This window comes from Canis aureus, chromosome 7 (assembly GCF_053574225.1).
Source record: "Canis aureus isolate CA01 chromosome 7, VMU_Caureus_v.1.0, whole genome shotgun sequence".
In the NCBI taxonomy this organism is placed as follows: Eukaryota; Metazoa; Chordata; class Mammalia; order Carnivora; family Canidae; genus Canis; species Canis aureus.
The window spans coordinates 61919155-61933256 of record NC_135617.1 but is presented as its reverse complement, the minus strand read 5'-3'; the positions used below and the strand labels follow the sequence as shown (position 1 = coordinate 61933256).

Sequence of the window (14102 nt, the reverse complement as noted above, 5' to 3'; positions counted from 1 at the left end):
ACTCTACAGCCAAACAGCCAAGTCCGACTTCCAGCTCAGCCACTGACCAGCTGTGTGAAAGGAAGCTAGCTGCTTAACCCTTGGTGCTTTGGTTTGCTCATCCTGGAGATCTGGGATCGAGTCCCATGTCGGCTCCCTGCACGGAGCCTGCTTCTCCCTCTGCCTGTGTCTCAGCCTCTCTCTCTCTCTCCGTGTCTCTCATGAATAAATAAAATCTAAAAAAAAAAAAAAAGAAGAAGAAGAAGTAAACACGAGTTAGGAAATGTCTGGAGCACAGTTAGGGCCGCTTTCTCGGGCCTGCCTTCCAGGGCGCCCTCTGGTGGTCTGGCTTGTAACCGCACCCTCCTTCCTGCTCTTGTTGGGCCTTGCCGGTCCATGGTGGGGCCTCTGCAGCTCCTCACACTTCTTTTTTTAAAGATTTTATTTATTTATTCATGAGAGATACACAGAGAGAGGCAGAGACACAGGCAGAGGGAGAAGCAGGCTCCCAGCGGGGAGCCCGATGTGGGATGCAATCCCAGAACCCTGGGATCATGACCTGAGCCAAGGCAGATGCTCAACCACTGAGCCACCCAGGCGACCTGCTCCACACCCTTCTAAGGGTCTTGATGGGGCACCAAGCAACCCCTCTCCTACTCCTCACTCCGAGACAATGCTTGGGCCTCTGCTGTCTCACCTCAGGAGTGGCTGTCTCGGGGGAACTTCAACCAGGGTAGGAGAAGTGCCCGCTGAGGGCAAAGGAGCTGCAGGTTTTGAGGGCCCTCAATGGAGATGACACGGTATTATGTGTCATGCCTTCGAAGGGTACGAAAGGCCATGCCTACAAGGGCTGCTGGTCTGGCCCTCTGCTCCCAATACACCGGGCCTTCTGTCTCAAGGGCAAAGGAAGGTCAGGGATGGGGAAAAGAGAGTGTGGGTGGGAGGGGCCCCAGCGGGAAGGAGGGGCCCCAGGGTCTGGGACCTAAGAGATCATTTTATGGCGGTTGTACTTGGTCAAAAGTGGCTCCCTGAGCTCTGGTGTAGATAGCTGGGGATGGGTGGGGCAGGGGCCCCATGAAACCGGCTGGCAGCTGAACGACCAGATGGTGCTCTCCACCCAATCCTGCAGTCCCGGGGCAACACACTGGGCAACAGCCCCACCTGGTGGACAGACGAGGATCGCCATGGGCCGGGGAGCACAAGGAGCAATGGGATGACCCGGAGAGGGGAAACAGGTGAATAATCACATGGGACGGTTTAGAGGTGGAAGGGGCTTTGAGGTCTTTCAACGAGCAGAAGCCCCTCCTAAGCATGTGCTCTAGACTCCCTTAGACGAAGAATTCACTTCTTCAGACGGGGATTAGGCAACCGTTTGTTAGAAAGTTCTCATGCTATTTCGGAGATCTGCCCCCCACCGGTCTGTCCCCTGGCCCCCTATCTGGCCCACTTCGTGTGGGCTTCCAAAAGCAACCTTCCAAACATTTGAACACAGCTATAATATCCTTCCTAAATCTTCTCCCCATTTGCTTCAACTGTTTGGAGTTTGACGCCCCTTGTTCACCCACTGCTTCTTTTCTCCACTTGATCCTTTTCTAATATATTAAGTTCCAAGGAATCCTTTCCAATTCTCTACATAAGCCACCCCAACCCTAGCAACATCATTTTAAAAACATCTTTGGATCTCAACCTCCTACTCTTCAGGATCTAATATGATATAATACTGTTTGGGCCTGATCTATGTTAATGCTCTGATTTGGGGGCTAATTTAAATTGTCAAGAGCACAGGCTCTGAAGTCAAATTCACCAGTGTTCAAATCTGGGCTCTGCCACTTACTAGCTGTGTGACTTCAGGTAAGTTTATTAGCCTTTCTGGGTTTCAGTTTCCCTATCTATAAATTGGAGATGGGGGTATTCACAACCGGGCATTGTGAGTATCAGATGAGATAAGGCAAGTGAAACACTTAGGACAGCTCCTGGCAGCATCAGTCAGCGCCTAAGTGACCATTATAAATTATAAGCACATTCTTCTGAGTTTCAGGCAAGAGGGGGTGCTTTGAGGGAGAGGAGAAAAGAAGACCTTCTGGAGTTAACTGGCCTTTCCCAAGCAGTGTGAATGCCAGGTGAAATCCAATAAAAGGGTACCTAGCTCTGGTCTCATTTCCAGTGGTGTCTCAGGACAGCCAGGTCACTCTCCCCACCCCCACCCCAACCACCATCACTGTAATGGGGCAGGTCTTGACAGCTCTTTGAAACTCAGAGGGTTTAAAATTTAAATGTCTTTGAGGGTAAGAAAAACACACCAAAATAAACATACCTCCTGCTGAACGGAGAAAGGGAAACTTGGCAGGCACCCCAGAACTTTCCCCACCCCCAGCCCTCCCTAAACTTCCTCTTGTGGTTTCTCAAGAGCACAACCTGTTCTCCCCAGCCAAGAAAACGCCTGGGGCAGGGGGCTGGGGCAAGCCAAGGGTTCCACCCCACCCCACCCTATGACAAGGGAGGAAAGTATGTGTGGCAGAAAGGTGGCCTGGAGGTCTATTTAGTTCAGAATTTCACAACCAGCTTACCTGTTATCTTGGTGTGGCCACCCTCTAAACCCTCAACTGCCAGCATCAACACCCATCCCTCCCCCAACCTATGCCTCTCTCTCAAAGACAGATGCATAGAGGTGATTTGACCGCAGGCAGAGGGGGACCGCTCCAGGCCTCCCCAGATCTGTGCAGAGAACTCTTGTGAAAAAACCTAGAATTTCAGGAAGGTAATGGAAAAGTGGCTGGAATCCCGGGAACCTCTGCCCTGTGGCCTGGCTCACATCAGGGGCAAGGGCCCAGCCTGCCTGGAGGGATGGAGTCAGAGACACACATGCAGCTTTGGGATGCAGCAGCTGTGGGCAAGAGAGGTGAACATCTTAAGATGGTTTCCACTACTGGACCATCTTCCTTACTCAGCTACCAGGTTGGACTGTTCCTCTTGGAATCTAAAATGTGAAAGTCTCTGCTATTCCTAAAAATTCCCACCAAATGAGGTGTCTTAGTCTCGCACATTCCCGGATTCTGGCACATTACAACCATGTTGCCTTCTTTCTTGCAACCTTAGTTTGTTCCTCTTGATGAGTGAGGCTTATTCAAGAAAACACACTAATACACACACAGCCTGAAGGGAAGGATATAACTCAGTGCAGTCCCTACAAGCTTACTCAAGACCTGTTGAGGCTCCATGTAAACCGTTACCAGCACCCACACTCAGCTAAAAGGTTTCTCTCCTCTCTACTACCCAAGATACAGGACCTTTTGGAAACTCCTAAGTCCCTAACTCAAGTGGACATTCTACATGGTCAATCAGGGAAGCAGGGTAGTCTAGTGATCAAGAACAGGGCCTCCCAGGTCAAGTGCCCTGGGTTTCAATCTCAGCTCTGCCATTTATTTCTGGTGTACTCTTTAGAAAAATAACTTAACACCTCTGTGCCTAGGTTTTCCCATCTATACAATGGAGATGATCCTAGTGCTGACCTCATAGGACTTAGTGAAGGTTTTTTTTTTAGATTTTATTTATTTATTTAAGATATTATTTATTTATTTGACAGGGAGAGAGCACAAGCGGAGGGAGCAGCAGGCAGAGGGAGAGGGAGAAATAGGTTCCGCATGGAGCAGGGAGCCAGATGTGGGGTTCAATCCTAGGACTCTGGGATCATGACCTAAGCCAAAGGCAGAAGCTTAACTGACTGAGCTACTCAGGTGCCCCACTTAGGGAGGTTAAATGAGACACTATACCCCAAACATTTAGAACAGTGCCTGACAGGGAGAGGAGTGCCTTATATAGTGCCCTTATATAGTGCCTGACAGTACTATATAAGCATTAGCTGGTATTCTGAACCCTTGAGGGAAGGAAGGAAAAAAGAGGAAGCACTAAAGACCAAGGTAGTCATGGCCTCAAGGACTAGGATCTTGCTGGAATTCTCAGAGATACCTTTGATTGGAAATTCCAGGCAGAGTAGAAGCTCTGACTTGTTTATGTCCCCAACATCTAGCCTGTGCAGGAGATATAGCCATAGCTAATGGATGGTGAATAAATTCATCTAATGTTGTATCAATCATCTCTCCAGGGAGCCGAGGAATTGAAAAAGCAGAAGAATCTGCAGGAACACAATGAGAGATCTAGTTGTCTTCACCTATGTCTGGTCCCCAAGAGAACCGAGGAGGGTGGCATTGAGAAAACAGTGGAAACAGTCTTAAGGCCCAAGGATGAGGAATGGGTACCCCAACATTGTGTGGATGGTCACATAACCCTCAAGTGGACTCCCAGCTGCATGCAGCTGTGAATTTTTGGATTCTTAGGGACCAGCCCAGAAACTTGCCTTTCCCTGAATTTATCCTGCTCATTCCCCCCTCTTCTTCATGCCTAGATAGTAGGTTAAAGAGAGCAGGAACGCTATCTGGGTCCTCAATGTATTCCAATGCCAACCCCACAGTCAGGGTTCAGTACAGGTCTGCAGAATGAACAAGTGGCCCCCAAAGTCCTCCTACCACTTCTCTGCCTGGTGACTATCCATCACCTAGAATCCAACTCCAAAGTCCTCTCCTCTCCTGAGTCTTCCTCGCCAGCCCAACTTGGTGCTTTATGTCTGTTGTTTTCTGTGACCCACACCAGTGGTAGTTGAATAACATCATCGTACCCTCAGCATCCCATAAATCCCAGACACATAGTAGGTGCTCAATGTTTGCAGATGAAATCATTATGCTCCCTTAGTAACAACAACCAATTTCTTCAGTTACTCTTCTTGGCAGTACATTAGAAGATGCAGAAGAGGCTTGTGTGCACATCAGACACCACAGGGACACTGAGGCGTCCCTTCTTCCAGGCGCTTCCTCTGACCTAATCCTTCTGCCCACATCGGTTCTGCCTTCCTACTCACCTCCCATTGCTATCTCTGAGGTATGAAGAACGACGACAACCCAGGGAGGCCACTGGGCTTCTGGGTCAGCTGGGAGAGGGGCTGTGGGGACAGGGCTCAGGGCTTTGGGGGCGTCTCTGCTCTTCACCTACGTGCAAAAGTGAGCCAAGCTTTAGGGGACAATGGGGAGGTGATGAGGACGCAGTGACCCCCTTAACCGACCCCCTTCCGACCCTACCCCGGGCGTCCAGCCTGAGCTTGGAGGCACCCCAGCGAAGGGTGGAGAGGCTGACACCCCATCTACCTAGGCTTCTCCAGCCATCAAGCCTACCTCCAGAGCAGGTGAGCCCCCCGGAGCACCGACTGTGGCCTCATCGTCCCGCCGCCTCGGACTTGCCTCTGGGGAGGGGGGCGTCGCCACCGCCTCGAGCCGAGCCGAGCCGAGGGGCGTGCGCTCCTCCTCCGGGCGCCCCAACACAAACAGTCTCCACCCCCGCAGGCGCCGCGTGTTTACAAAGTCCGCGCCGCGCCGCGGATCCCGAGTTTAAAGCTGGGCAGGAAGTGGGGAAGAGGGGGCGGGGGAGACAAAGGGGCTGGGTGCTCGGCGCCGCTAGTGTGGGCCCCGACTCCTCCCCCGGCCGCCCGCGGTTGGCCCCGCAGACCCCGGCCCACGTGCCCGGGCGAGGGGGCGGGGCACGCCCCGGGCTCAGGTGCGCCTGCGGGGCCCGGGCCGCGCGGGTTCCCAGAGTCTGGCCCGCGGGGCGCTCGCCCGGCGATCGCGCGTCGCGCAGGAAATAAACAACTTCAGGTGCTGGGTCTTGACCTCCGGCTCTGCTTCTGGCACGTGCCCGAGATCCTCTGCGGGTATTAGCTTATTTTCTTCTCTAGCAATCCCACCCCTGTTCCACACACACACAAAGGAAACTGAGGCACAGTGCGGTTAGGTAACGTGCCCGAAGCCTCACAGCCTGCGATGTTAGGATTCAAACCCGGCGTGCGCGCCCTCCCAGGCACCCGCAAACGGAACTGAAGGAGGGGCAGTGGGGGTCCCCGGTCCCGGCGAGGAGAACCCCCGTCCAGGGCGGCTGATGAGCGAGTGAGACGCAGAAAACCACAGGCACCGCGGGGTCGCAACGCCTCGGGACTGAGGCGGGCCCCGGACAGCTTCTTGCCGCCCGCGCCTCCCGACTCGCCGCGCACATCGCTGCGGATCGAGGGCGAGAAGGCAGCGGGATGCAGCGGAAGACCTGGGCTAGCGGGTCTAGGCTCGAGGGGCAGGTGGACGTTGGCGGGCTGCGGGGCCGGTGCGCGCAGAGTAAGGTTTCCCAAAATTACTCGCTCAGGATAATCACCTGCAGAGCTTCACAACACAGAGTCCCAGGCCCCGTCCCCAGAGAGGGAGTCCCTGGGACCGAGCGGGACGCAGCCAAAGGTGTTGCTAACAACAGGCAAGTTTGGAGCGCCCCAGGGATGTGCTCTGCGGGAGAAACGATCTCCTCTAGAAACAGGTGCGAAACCCGAGGGCGCATCTTCCTAGCCGATTCCGAGGCACACCGGGGCCCCAAGAACCTACCACTCACTGTAGGTCACGTGAGCCGGGATCCTCAAACACCGCCGCCCCCCCCGCCCCCCGCAACCCGCCTGGGCTTAGGAGAGCTCCGAGGGGTGCGCGCCGCCCCGCCCCCTCCCCGCCTCTCCCCGCCCCTCCCCGCTCGGCGACTACAAGTCCCATCCTGCCCTGCGCTCGCGCACAGTACGCCAGAGCAAGATGGCCGACACGGCGGCCACTGCCGGGGCCGGTGGCTCCGGAACGGTAAGGGCGGGAGGCGCGGGGCGGAAGCCGAGAGAGCCTGGGCATTCTGCAACTTCCCCCTAGTGTGGGCAACAAGCTCGCAGCCAGAAATCCAGCCCCACCATGAGCTCCGGGTGGAGGAGCGTCTTTCAGGCCGTAAATGCCCCCCTCCTCGGGACTTGGCTGCGGCCTCCTGAGTTGGCGGACCGGTGTACTGATGGGCTCCTCCGCTGTTGGGGGTTGGGAACCCGGAACACCTCCTGATTGGCTCGGGGAGACCGGCTTCGCCTTCTTATTGGCCAGCCTGAGTTAGGAGGGATTCCCGTTTCAGAATAATTTAGCTTTCCTACTTTTCTGAGCGGTTGCCCTTTGCCTTCCTATGCCCAGCATCGTGTGGTGCTGTTTTAATTTTTCTTTGTAGTGACAGAGTGTGGAGATGCGAGGAACAAGAGAAAGGCCTTTTTTTTTTTATTTTTTCTGGGAAATGGATGTGAATTCAATCCCATCATGCATGTTTTTTCAGCTATATATTTTGATAATCTGCTAAAAAAGTAAGAAAACTTATTAGAATCTTAAGTTTTAGGTAGCTCCTTAGGATTTAGAACCCCTTGGGTACTCGATGATTACTCAGTTGGCCAGGATTTATAAATCTTAACACCAGGGGCTACCGTATTTTATTAAGCACTGATAAATACGTATTTAGCGAAGGAACTTTTGCTTGCCATTGACGTGTGAACCGCCGGATTGCATTCTTGTCCTGTGGGTGAATTAATTTTTTTAATGGGGTGCTGATTCGCAGAGATCAGGAAGTAAACAATCCACTAACCCTGCTGATAACTACCATCTGGCCCGGAGGCGAACCCTTCAAGTGGTCGTGAGCTCCTTGTTGACAGAGGCAGGGTTCGAGAGTGCTGAAAAAGCATCCGTGGAAACATTGACAGAGATGCTGCAGAGCTGTAAGTACCAGGAAACAATAGCTCCTTCTCGAGTCAACCAGACATCTGTGCTGTGTCTTGCACTCTGATAGTGTTAAAGAGGATTTAGGAAAAAGAACAGCATAGTAAAGTGACTTTCAGGCTTTAGAATCAGATGGACGTGGGTGTAAGTCATCGCTCTGCCACTTAATAGCTTGAACAAGTTGCTAAACCTCCTGAACCTCAATTTCCTTATTTGTGAAGTAGGACAATAATTTGTATCTCCTGGAGTTGTGAGGATAAGTGAGGTGCATGTGTAAGACACTTGATATTAGGAACCTGGTAACCTCTTGATGGTTTATAAGTGCTGTTGTTGCTGCTTGTTCTCTATATTCCAGGAAGTTATAGTTTTGTTGCAGAGTCATGATCAAGTCCCATGAATAGATGCTATATATTGGATAATCAAATGCTATAGTATGTGATACAAAGAGGGAGAGTAAATAAGTTTTATAGAACGGAAAAAAAAATGCTTAAGAGGAAACACGTTGAGTTGGAGAAGCCTAGAATGGTCTCACACAGGCTTTTCTGCATATACAGTGTATTTCCCTGCTTGGGTTTTATTAGTGGTGGTGGCAGTGGCAGCATGGCAGGGTGGTGGAAAGTAGAATGGGATGAGAGATGGGCTAACTTAACTTGTCTTTTGAGGGATCAACACAAATCAAAGTGAGAGAAAGCTTTAGGCAGGGGGGAGATTAACTGCAATGCAGGCCAAATAAAGAATTGACTGACTCAGTGGGGACCTCTGGAGCACCTGTACTTCAGAGTACACCACATCAGGCTGAAAGGGCCTTGCATTTGTACTCAGTTCTTGATCGGACACTCGATGTGGGCTGCCCCAGGAAGGACGTGGTCTGAGGTGAGGTGGCTCTCTGCAGCTGGTGTTTGGAACTTTTATTTTTTTATTTTTTATTATTATTATTTTTTGTTTGGAACTTTTAAATACCAAATGTTTTCCTAAAGCAATGATCTCAAATGTTTTGATCTTAGAACCTATTTAGACTCTTTTTTTTTTTTTTTTTTTTTTTTTAGACTCTTAAATATTGAGGATCCTGAGGAGTTTTGTCTACATGGGCTTTATATAGAGCGATTTTTGCCACATTAGAAAATAAAATTGAAAAAAAAAAAAAAAGAAAGAAAGAAAAGAAAATTGAGGACAGCCCGTGTGGCTCAGCAGTTTAGTGCCGCCTTCAGCCCAGGGCCTGATCCTGGGGACCTAGGATCGAGTCCCACATTGGGCTCCCTGCATGGAGCTTGCTTCTCCCTCTGCCTATGTCTCTGCCTCTCTCTCTGTGTGTGTGTGTGTCTCTCATGAATAAATAAATAAAATCTTTAAAAAAAAGAAAAAGAAAATTGAAAAAAATTAAATATAAACATATATGAGTCCACATTCTATTATCCCTCAGAGCCATGATATCATCATAGCCCATGTAACCTCTGGAAAACTACATGAGACAATGAGTTAAAAAGTCAAAGAATGTCTTCACTTAATTATAAACATAGTTTTGGTCTGTGGACTCTGGAAAGGATCTCAGGGCTGCCTGAGGACTCCCAGGCCCCACTTTGAGAACTTTTGTCCTCAAAGAACGGACTAATAGTTCCCAACAGAATTCAGTTTTTGAAAAATTCTTGGAATTCAGAGTTTAAAGATCCTCATGATTAAGGCAATTATTTCTGATACCACTGGACAAAAGGCCTTTTTTCTCTCAGAAGAAATAGTTGCCACCAAGCGGGATGGAGCTGAGATAGTTGTGTTGGAAAGCTGTGAATATTGAAACTAAAAGGCTTGAAAATGGCATAAAAGTCTGCCACTCCAAGGCACCTAAGTGGTTCAGAGGTTGAGCATCAACTTTTGGCTCAGGTCGTGATCCCAGGATCCTGGGATCAAGTCCCACATCGTGCTACCCACAGGGAGCCTGCTTCTCCCTCTGCCTGTGTCTCTGCCTTTCTCTGTGTCTCTCATGAATAAATAAATAAACAAAATCTTTAAAAAAAAAAAAAAAAGTGCCACTTCATTCCAAGGAATACCAAGGATAGATGGCTTAGGCTGAGGTCTTGCTCAGGCTTGAGCAGCTCCATGTTGTTAAGAGCTCTGGGTATCAAAGTTTTAGGATTTGTGTTAGTTATAAGCATGAGGCAGAGTTTTTGTGCTTATTGCCTACAGTCGCTTGGTTTCTAGGGACTCCAATCTTAAACTGGGTTCAGAGCAAAGTCTCTGAATACTATTTTCTACATTTCTTATACATGTCCTTTGAAATCCTAGGACCTACTAAGAAAAGAAAGAAAAAAGCCAAATGGGTGAAGATACTTTAACTGACACTTGGCTTATTTCTAAGACATTCTATACCAGGATTCTAATTAAATTTTTCCCACAGTAAACAGATGCTGCCCACCATTTTCCTGTATGGGAGCCAGTACTAGTGACTTGCCCAGGGTAGCAACGAGTTGATGGTGGGTCTTGGTGAGTTGGTGGTGGGTCTTCAGTTTGACACCCTTCCCTCTCAGTCACCACTTGCTCTTAACTTCTGAACCATTAGGGCCTCTAGAGCAGGAGATCCTTACATTTGGGGGCTCCTTTTGCGTCTGGTGAAATCTGTGGACCTATCCTCAGAAAAACGCTTTTCTGTATGTAAAATTCAGCAGTTTCAGAGCTTCATACCTCCTCTTTCCCTGAAGAACTTGTTTTTTTTTTTTTTAAGATTTTATTTATTCATTCATGAGAGACAGAGACAGAGAGAGAGGCAGAAGGAGAAGCAGGCTCCATGCAGGGAGCCCGATGCGGGACTCGATCCTAGGACCCCAGGATCACGCCCCAGTCCGAAAGCAGGCGCCAGACCGCTGAGCCACCCAAGGATCCCCTACCTGAAGAACTTTGGCAAAACTTTTTTTTAAAGATTTTATTCTTAACTAATCTCTACTCCCAACATGGGGCTTGAACTTAGAACCCCCGGATCAAGAATCGCATGTTCCACCTGCTGAACCATCCAGGCACCCCAATAACTTTTTTTAAAAAGATATTTATTTATTCATGAGAGACACAGAGAGAGAGGCAGAGACAAAGGCAGAGGGAAAAGCAGGCTCCATGCAGGGAGCCCAATGTGGGAGTCAATCCCGGGACTCCAGGATCACGCCCTGGGCCAAAGGCAGGCGCTAAACCACTGAGCCACCCAGGGATCACACACACACCCCAATAACTCTTACATAGAAGTTCGGCTTCAGGCCGAAGAAACAAAAACTTGTTCAGTGGCATTAAATACAGTCACAATATTTTTCTTTTAAAGATTTTATTTATTTGACAGAGAGCATAAGCAGGGGAAGCAGCAGAGGGAGAGGGAGAAGCAGGCTTTCAGCTGAGCAGGGAGCTTGATGCGGGCTTGATCCTAGGACCTTGGGATCAGGACCTGAGCTGAAAGCAGACATTTAACTGACTGACCCATCTAGGTGCCCCTATATTCACAATATTGAATACTGTTAATAGTAGCCATTTCCAGAACTTTTTCTTCATCTAAACAGAAACACTGTATCCATAATGCTAATTCTCCATCCACCACCACCACCCCCCCAAGCTCCTAGTAACCTCTAATCCACTTTTTGTCCCTATCAATTTTCTTTTTTCTTGGTGCCTGAAATATAAGTGGCATCTGAAAATATTTGACTTTCTGTGGCTGACTTATTTCACTTGGGGTAACATTTTCAAAGTTTGTCCCTGTTGTAGCCTGTATCAGAATTTCATTCCTTTTGAAGGCTGGATCACATTCCATCGTATGTGCAGACCACATTTTGTTTAGCCATTCATCTGTTGATGAGCACTGGCTTGTTCCCACCTTTGCTATTGTGAATAATACTGCAGTGAACATTGGTGTGCAATGATCTGTTTTCAGTTCACTTGGGTATATTTCTAGGAGCAGAATTGCTGGCTCTTACATTAATAATTCTATACTTTGCTCTTTGGGAACTGAGAATAAGACATTATGCCTTTGACCCTTTTCTAGACATTTCAGAAATTGGGAGGAGTGCCAAGTCCTACTGTGAGCACACAGCCAGGACACAGCCCACACTGTCAGATATCGTGGTCACACTTGTCGAGATGGGTGAGTACACCCCCAGTTTCCAAACCTCTGGTGTGGCTAAAGTGGAGTTCTGAGAGAAAGAATAGTCTCCAAGAGTCAGCCACATCCACTGAATGTTCTTGAGTTCCCTTGTGAGTCTCCAGGTTTGCTTTTAGCTGGAGAGAGGGTTCCCTGAAAGGGGGCTCCTCTGAACCCATTGAAGAGACCTCCTACTTTCCTGTTGGGGGATTGATTCTCCTGGAGCTGCTTTTGAGTGGCAGCAGAGCCCTCGAGCTGGGGGTTCAAACTCTTTAGCTGCAATATTACTCCCCACTCTGTGTTCGATTGCCAGTCGTCTGGGCAGTGTGATTCTTGCTCTCCTGTTTCTTAGGTTTCAATGTGGACACTCTCCCTGCTTATGCAAAGCGGTCTCAGAGGATGGTCATCACTGCCCGTAAGTGACTTTGAACTGAGGCAACTAAGTAAGCACTCAACTAATAGTTGTGGGATGAATGCACATTGAATAGGGCTGGGATGGGTTTGTAGCTCCTTCCCATTGTGGGCTACCTGCAATATGATCTTCATTTAGGTTAATAGGATGGTGGTGTGAAGTTTAGTTACCAGAGAGGTAACCCATGTCTGAGGTATTCCTGTGGCTCCTGTGCTTCAGTCCCAGAAGAGGACTGTTTGAAAAATGTGAAAGGCCTCAGTCTTCAGTCAAGTAACCTATGGCCTGTAGGTCTAATGTGGCCTACTGCCTGTTTATGTAAATAATATTTTATTGGAACACAGCCATATTTACCTGTTATCCATGGTGGCTTTCATGTTATAATGGCAGAGTTAAGTGGTTGTGACAGACTGTATAGCTGGCAAAACCTGAAATATTTACTCTGTCCCTTGACACAAAAAGTTTGATGACCTCTGCCTTTGATAAACTGAGGCCATAAACTTGACTTGGGAGTACCTAGTTGTTGCTTGTAGGACCTTGGGGAGAATATACTAGATTTTTTTCTCAGCACTCTTTTCACGCTGGCACCTTTTTAAGAAATTCTCTCGGGGTAGCATTGGAAAGGGCTATTTTTAATCCCTCCTTATTTCCCTTAGCCCACACTGACCTACCCTGCCTCGCTCAGTGTTTGTCATCTGGGTTCTATGGAAAAAAAGACTACTAGCCCACTCAATTTCCTTAGCTCCTTGGCATGCTCCCCTATGTAGTTACCTTGTCACAGCCCCCCATTCACCTACCTGAGAAGCATGCAGGCAGATGGTGGTATGTGGTACTGGCCCCCTAGGTCATCCAACAGGGCCGAGCATTACAGGGGTGACCTCCTCAGGTCCTCAAACCATTAAAGGATCTTTATTGATAGAAATACAAAGTGCTTGTACAGAGAACATGGAGGTCTGGCATTTACTTCAAGGAAAGGAGGGAAGGGGTAGAGACCCACAGCCTTGGATGTAGGAGTAATAGGTTGTAACTCTGTTGCAGCTCCAGTGACCAACCAGCCGGTGACCCCCAAGGCCCTCACTGCTGGCCAGAACCGACCCCACCCGCCACACATCCCCAGCCACTTCCCTGAGTTCCCTGACCCCCACACCTATATCAAAACTCCGGTGAGTGATGGGGCCACACTGGGGGCTGTGAGTAATGCAAAAGTATTCAGTTCCTACCAACTGTCAGACTCGAGTCCAAAAGTTTGTTGGTAAAAGAGTGGTTCAGAATTTCTGTCCTCATTGATACACAATCTGGTAGAGGAGGCTTATGTTTTCCATGGTTCAGATGTATTCTCGGTTTGCCAGACTAGCAGTTTCACCTTCCCTGGGGAAGATGTGGTGTGCCCAGGGGTTTTCCACACTTCCTTTGTCCTCCCCTCCACCCCATGTACTGGTGCAAATGTGGCCATCAGGCAGGCTGTTGGGGCAAGTCCTCTAGGACATTTGTGCATACCTCAGGAATAGATGGTCACCCACCATTGCAACACAGCCATTGTCCTTGACCAGTGGGCTCTGTGTTAGTGTCCTAGGGCTGCCTGCTGTAACAAAGTGCTACAAACTAGGTGGCCTCGAACAACAGAAATGTACTGAATAAACAAATAATCTTTAAAAAGGTTATATTTATTTGGGAGAGAGAGTGAAAGAGAGAGAGCACAAGTGAAGGAAAGGAACAGAGGGAAAGGGAAAAGCAGAATCATCACTAAGCAGGGAGCCCGATGTGTGTCTCAATCCTGGGAGTCTGGGATCATGACCTGAGCCAAAGGCAGATGCTTAGCTGACTGAGCCGCGCAGGCACCCTTTGTAAAACTTTTCTATTACATTTCCAGATTCTTGAAGGTCAAACAGTTGTCTTTTTCTTTTTTTTTAAGATTTTATTTATTTATTCATGAGAGACACAGAGAGAAGCAGAGACATAGGCAGAGGGAGAA

The 14102-nt window shown here is 49.0% G+C and overlaps 2 protein-coding genes across 9 annotated transcripts in view; one reads left to right on the top strand and one right to left on the bottom strand.

Annotated features, from left to right (window-relative positions):
* Positions 1-5464, bottom strand: part of CCND3 (cyclin D3) — a 94421-nt gene extending 88957 nt beyond the window's left edge. The window contains exon 1 of one of the 2 annotated variants that reach the window (XM_077904052.1): positions 5202-5464. The gene's annotated coding sequence lies outside the window, so the exon portion shown is untranslated. The remainder of the gene's footprint in view (positions 1-5201) is intronic. The other variant, XM_077904051.1, reaches the window with a different exon arrangement.
* A 1157-nt stretch (positions 5465-6621) lies between these two features.
* Positions 6622-14102, top strand: part of TAF8 (TATA-box binding protein associated factor 8) — a 31547-nt gene continuing 24066 nt past the window's right edge. For 6 of the 7 annotated variants that reach the window (XR_013383526.1, XR_013383527.1, XM_077904033.1 and 3 more), the window contains exons 1-5: positions 6622-6683; positions 7462-7618; positions 11626-11724; positions 12074-12136; positions 13169-13293. Coding sequence is in view for 5 of the 7 variants with exons in the window: in XM_077904033.1 (XP_077760159.1) it covers positions 6639-6683; positions 7462-7618; positions 11626-11724; positions 12074-12136; positions 13169-13293 (489 nt within the window). In the remaining 2 variants the exon portion in view is untranslated. Of the gene's footprint in view, positions 6684-6998; positions 7214-7461; positions 7619-11625; positions 11725-12073; positions 12137-13168; positions 13294-14102 lie in introns of those variants that run through there. The other variant, XM_077904034.1, reaches the window with a different exon arrangement.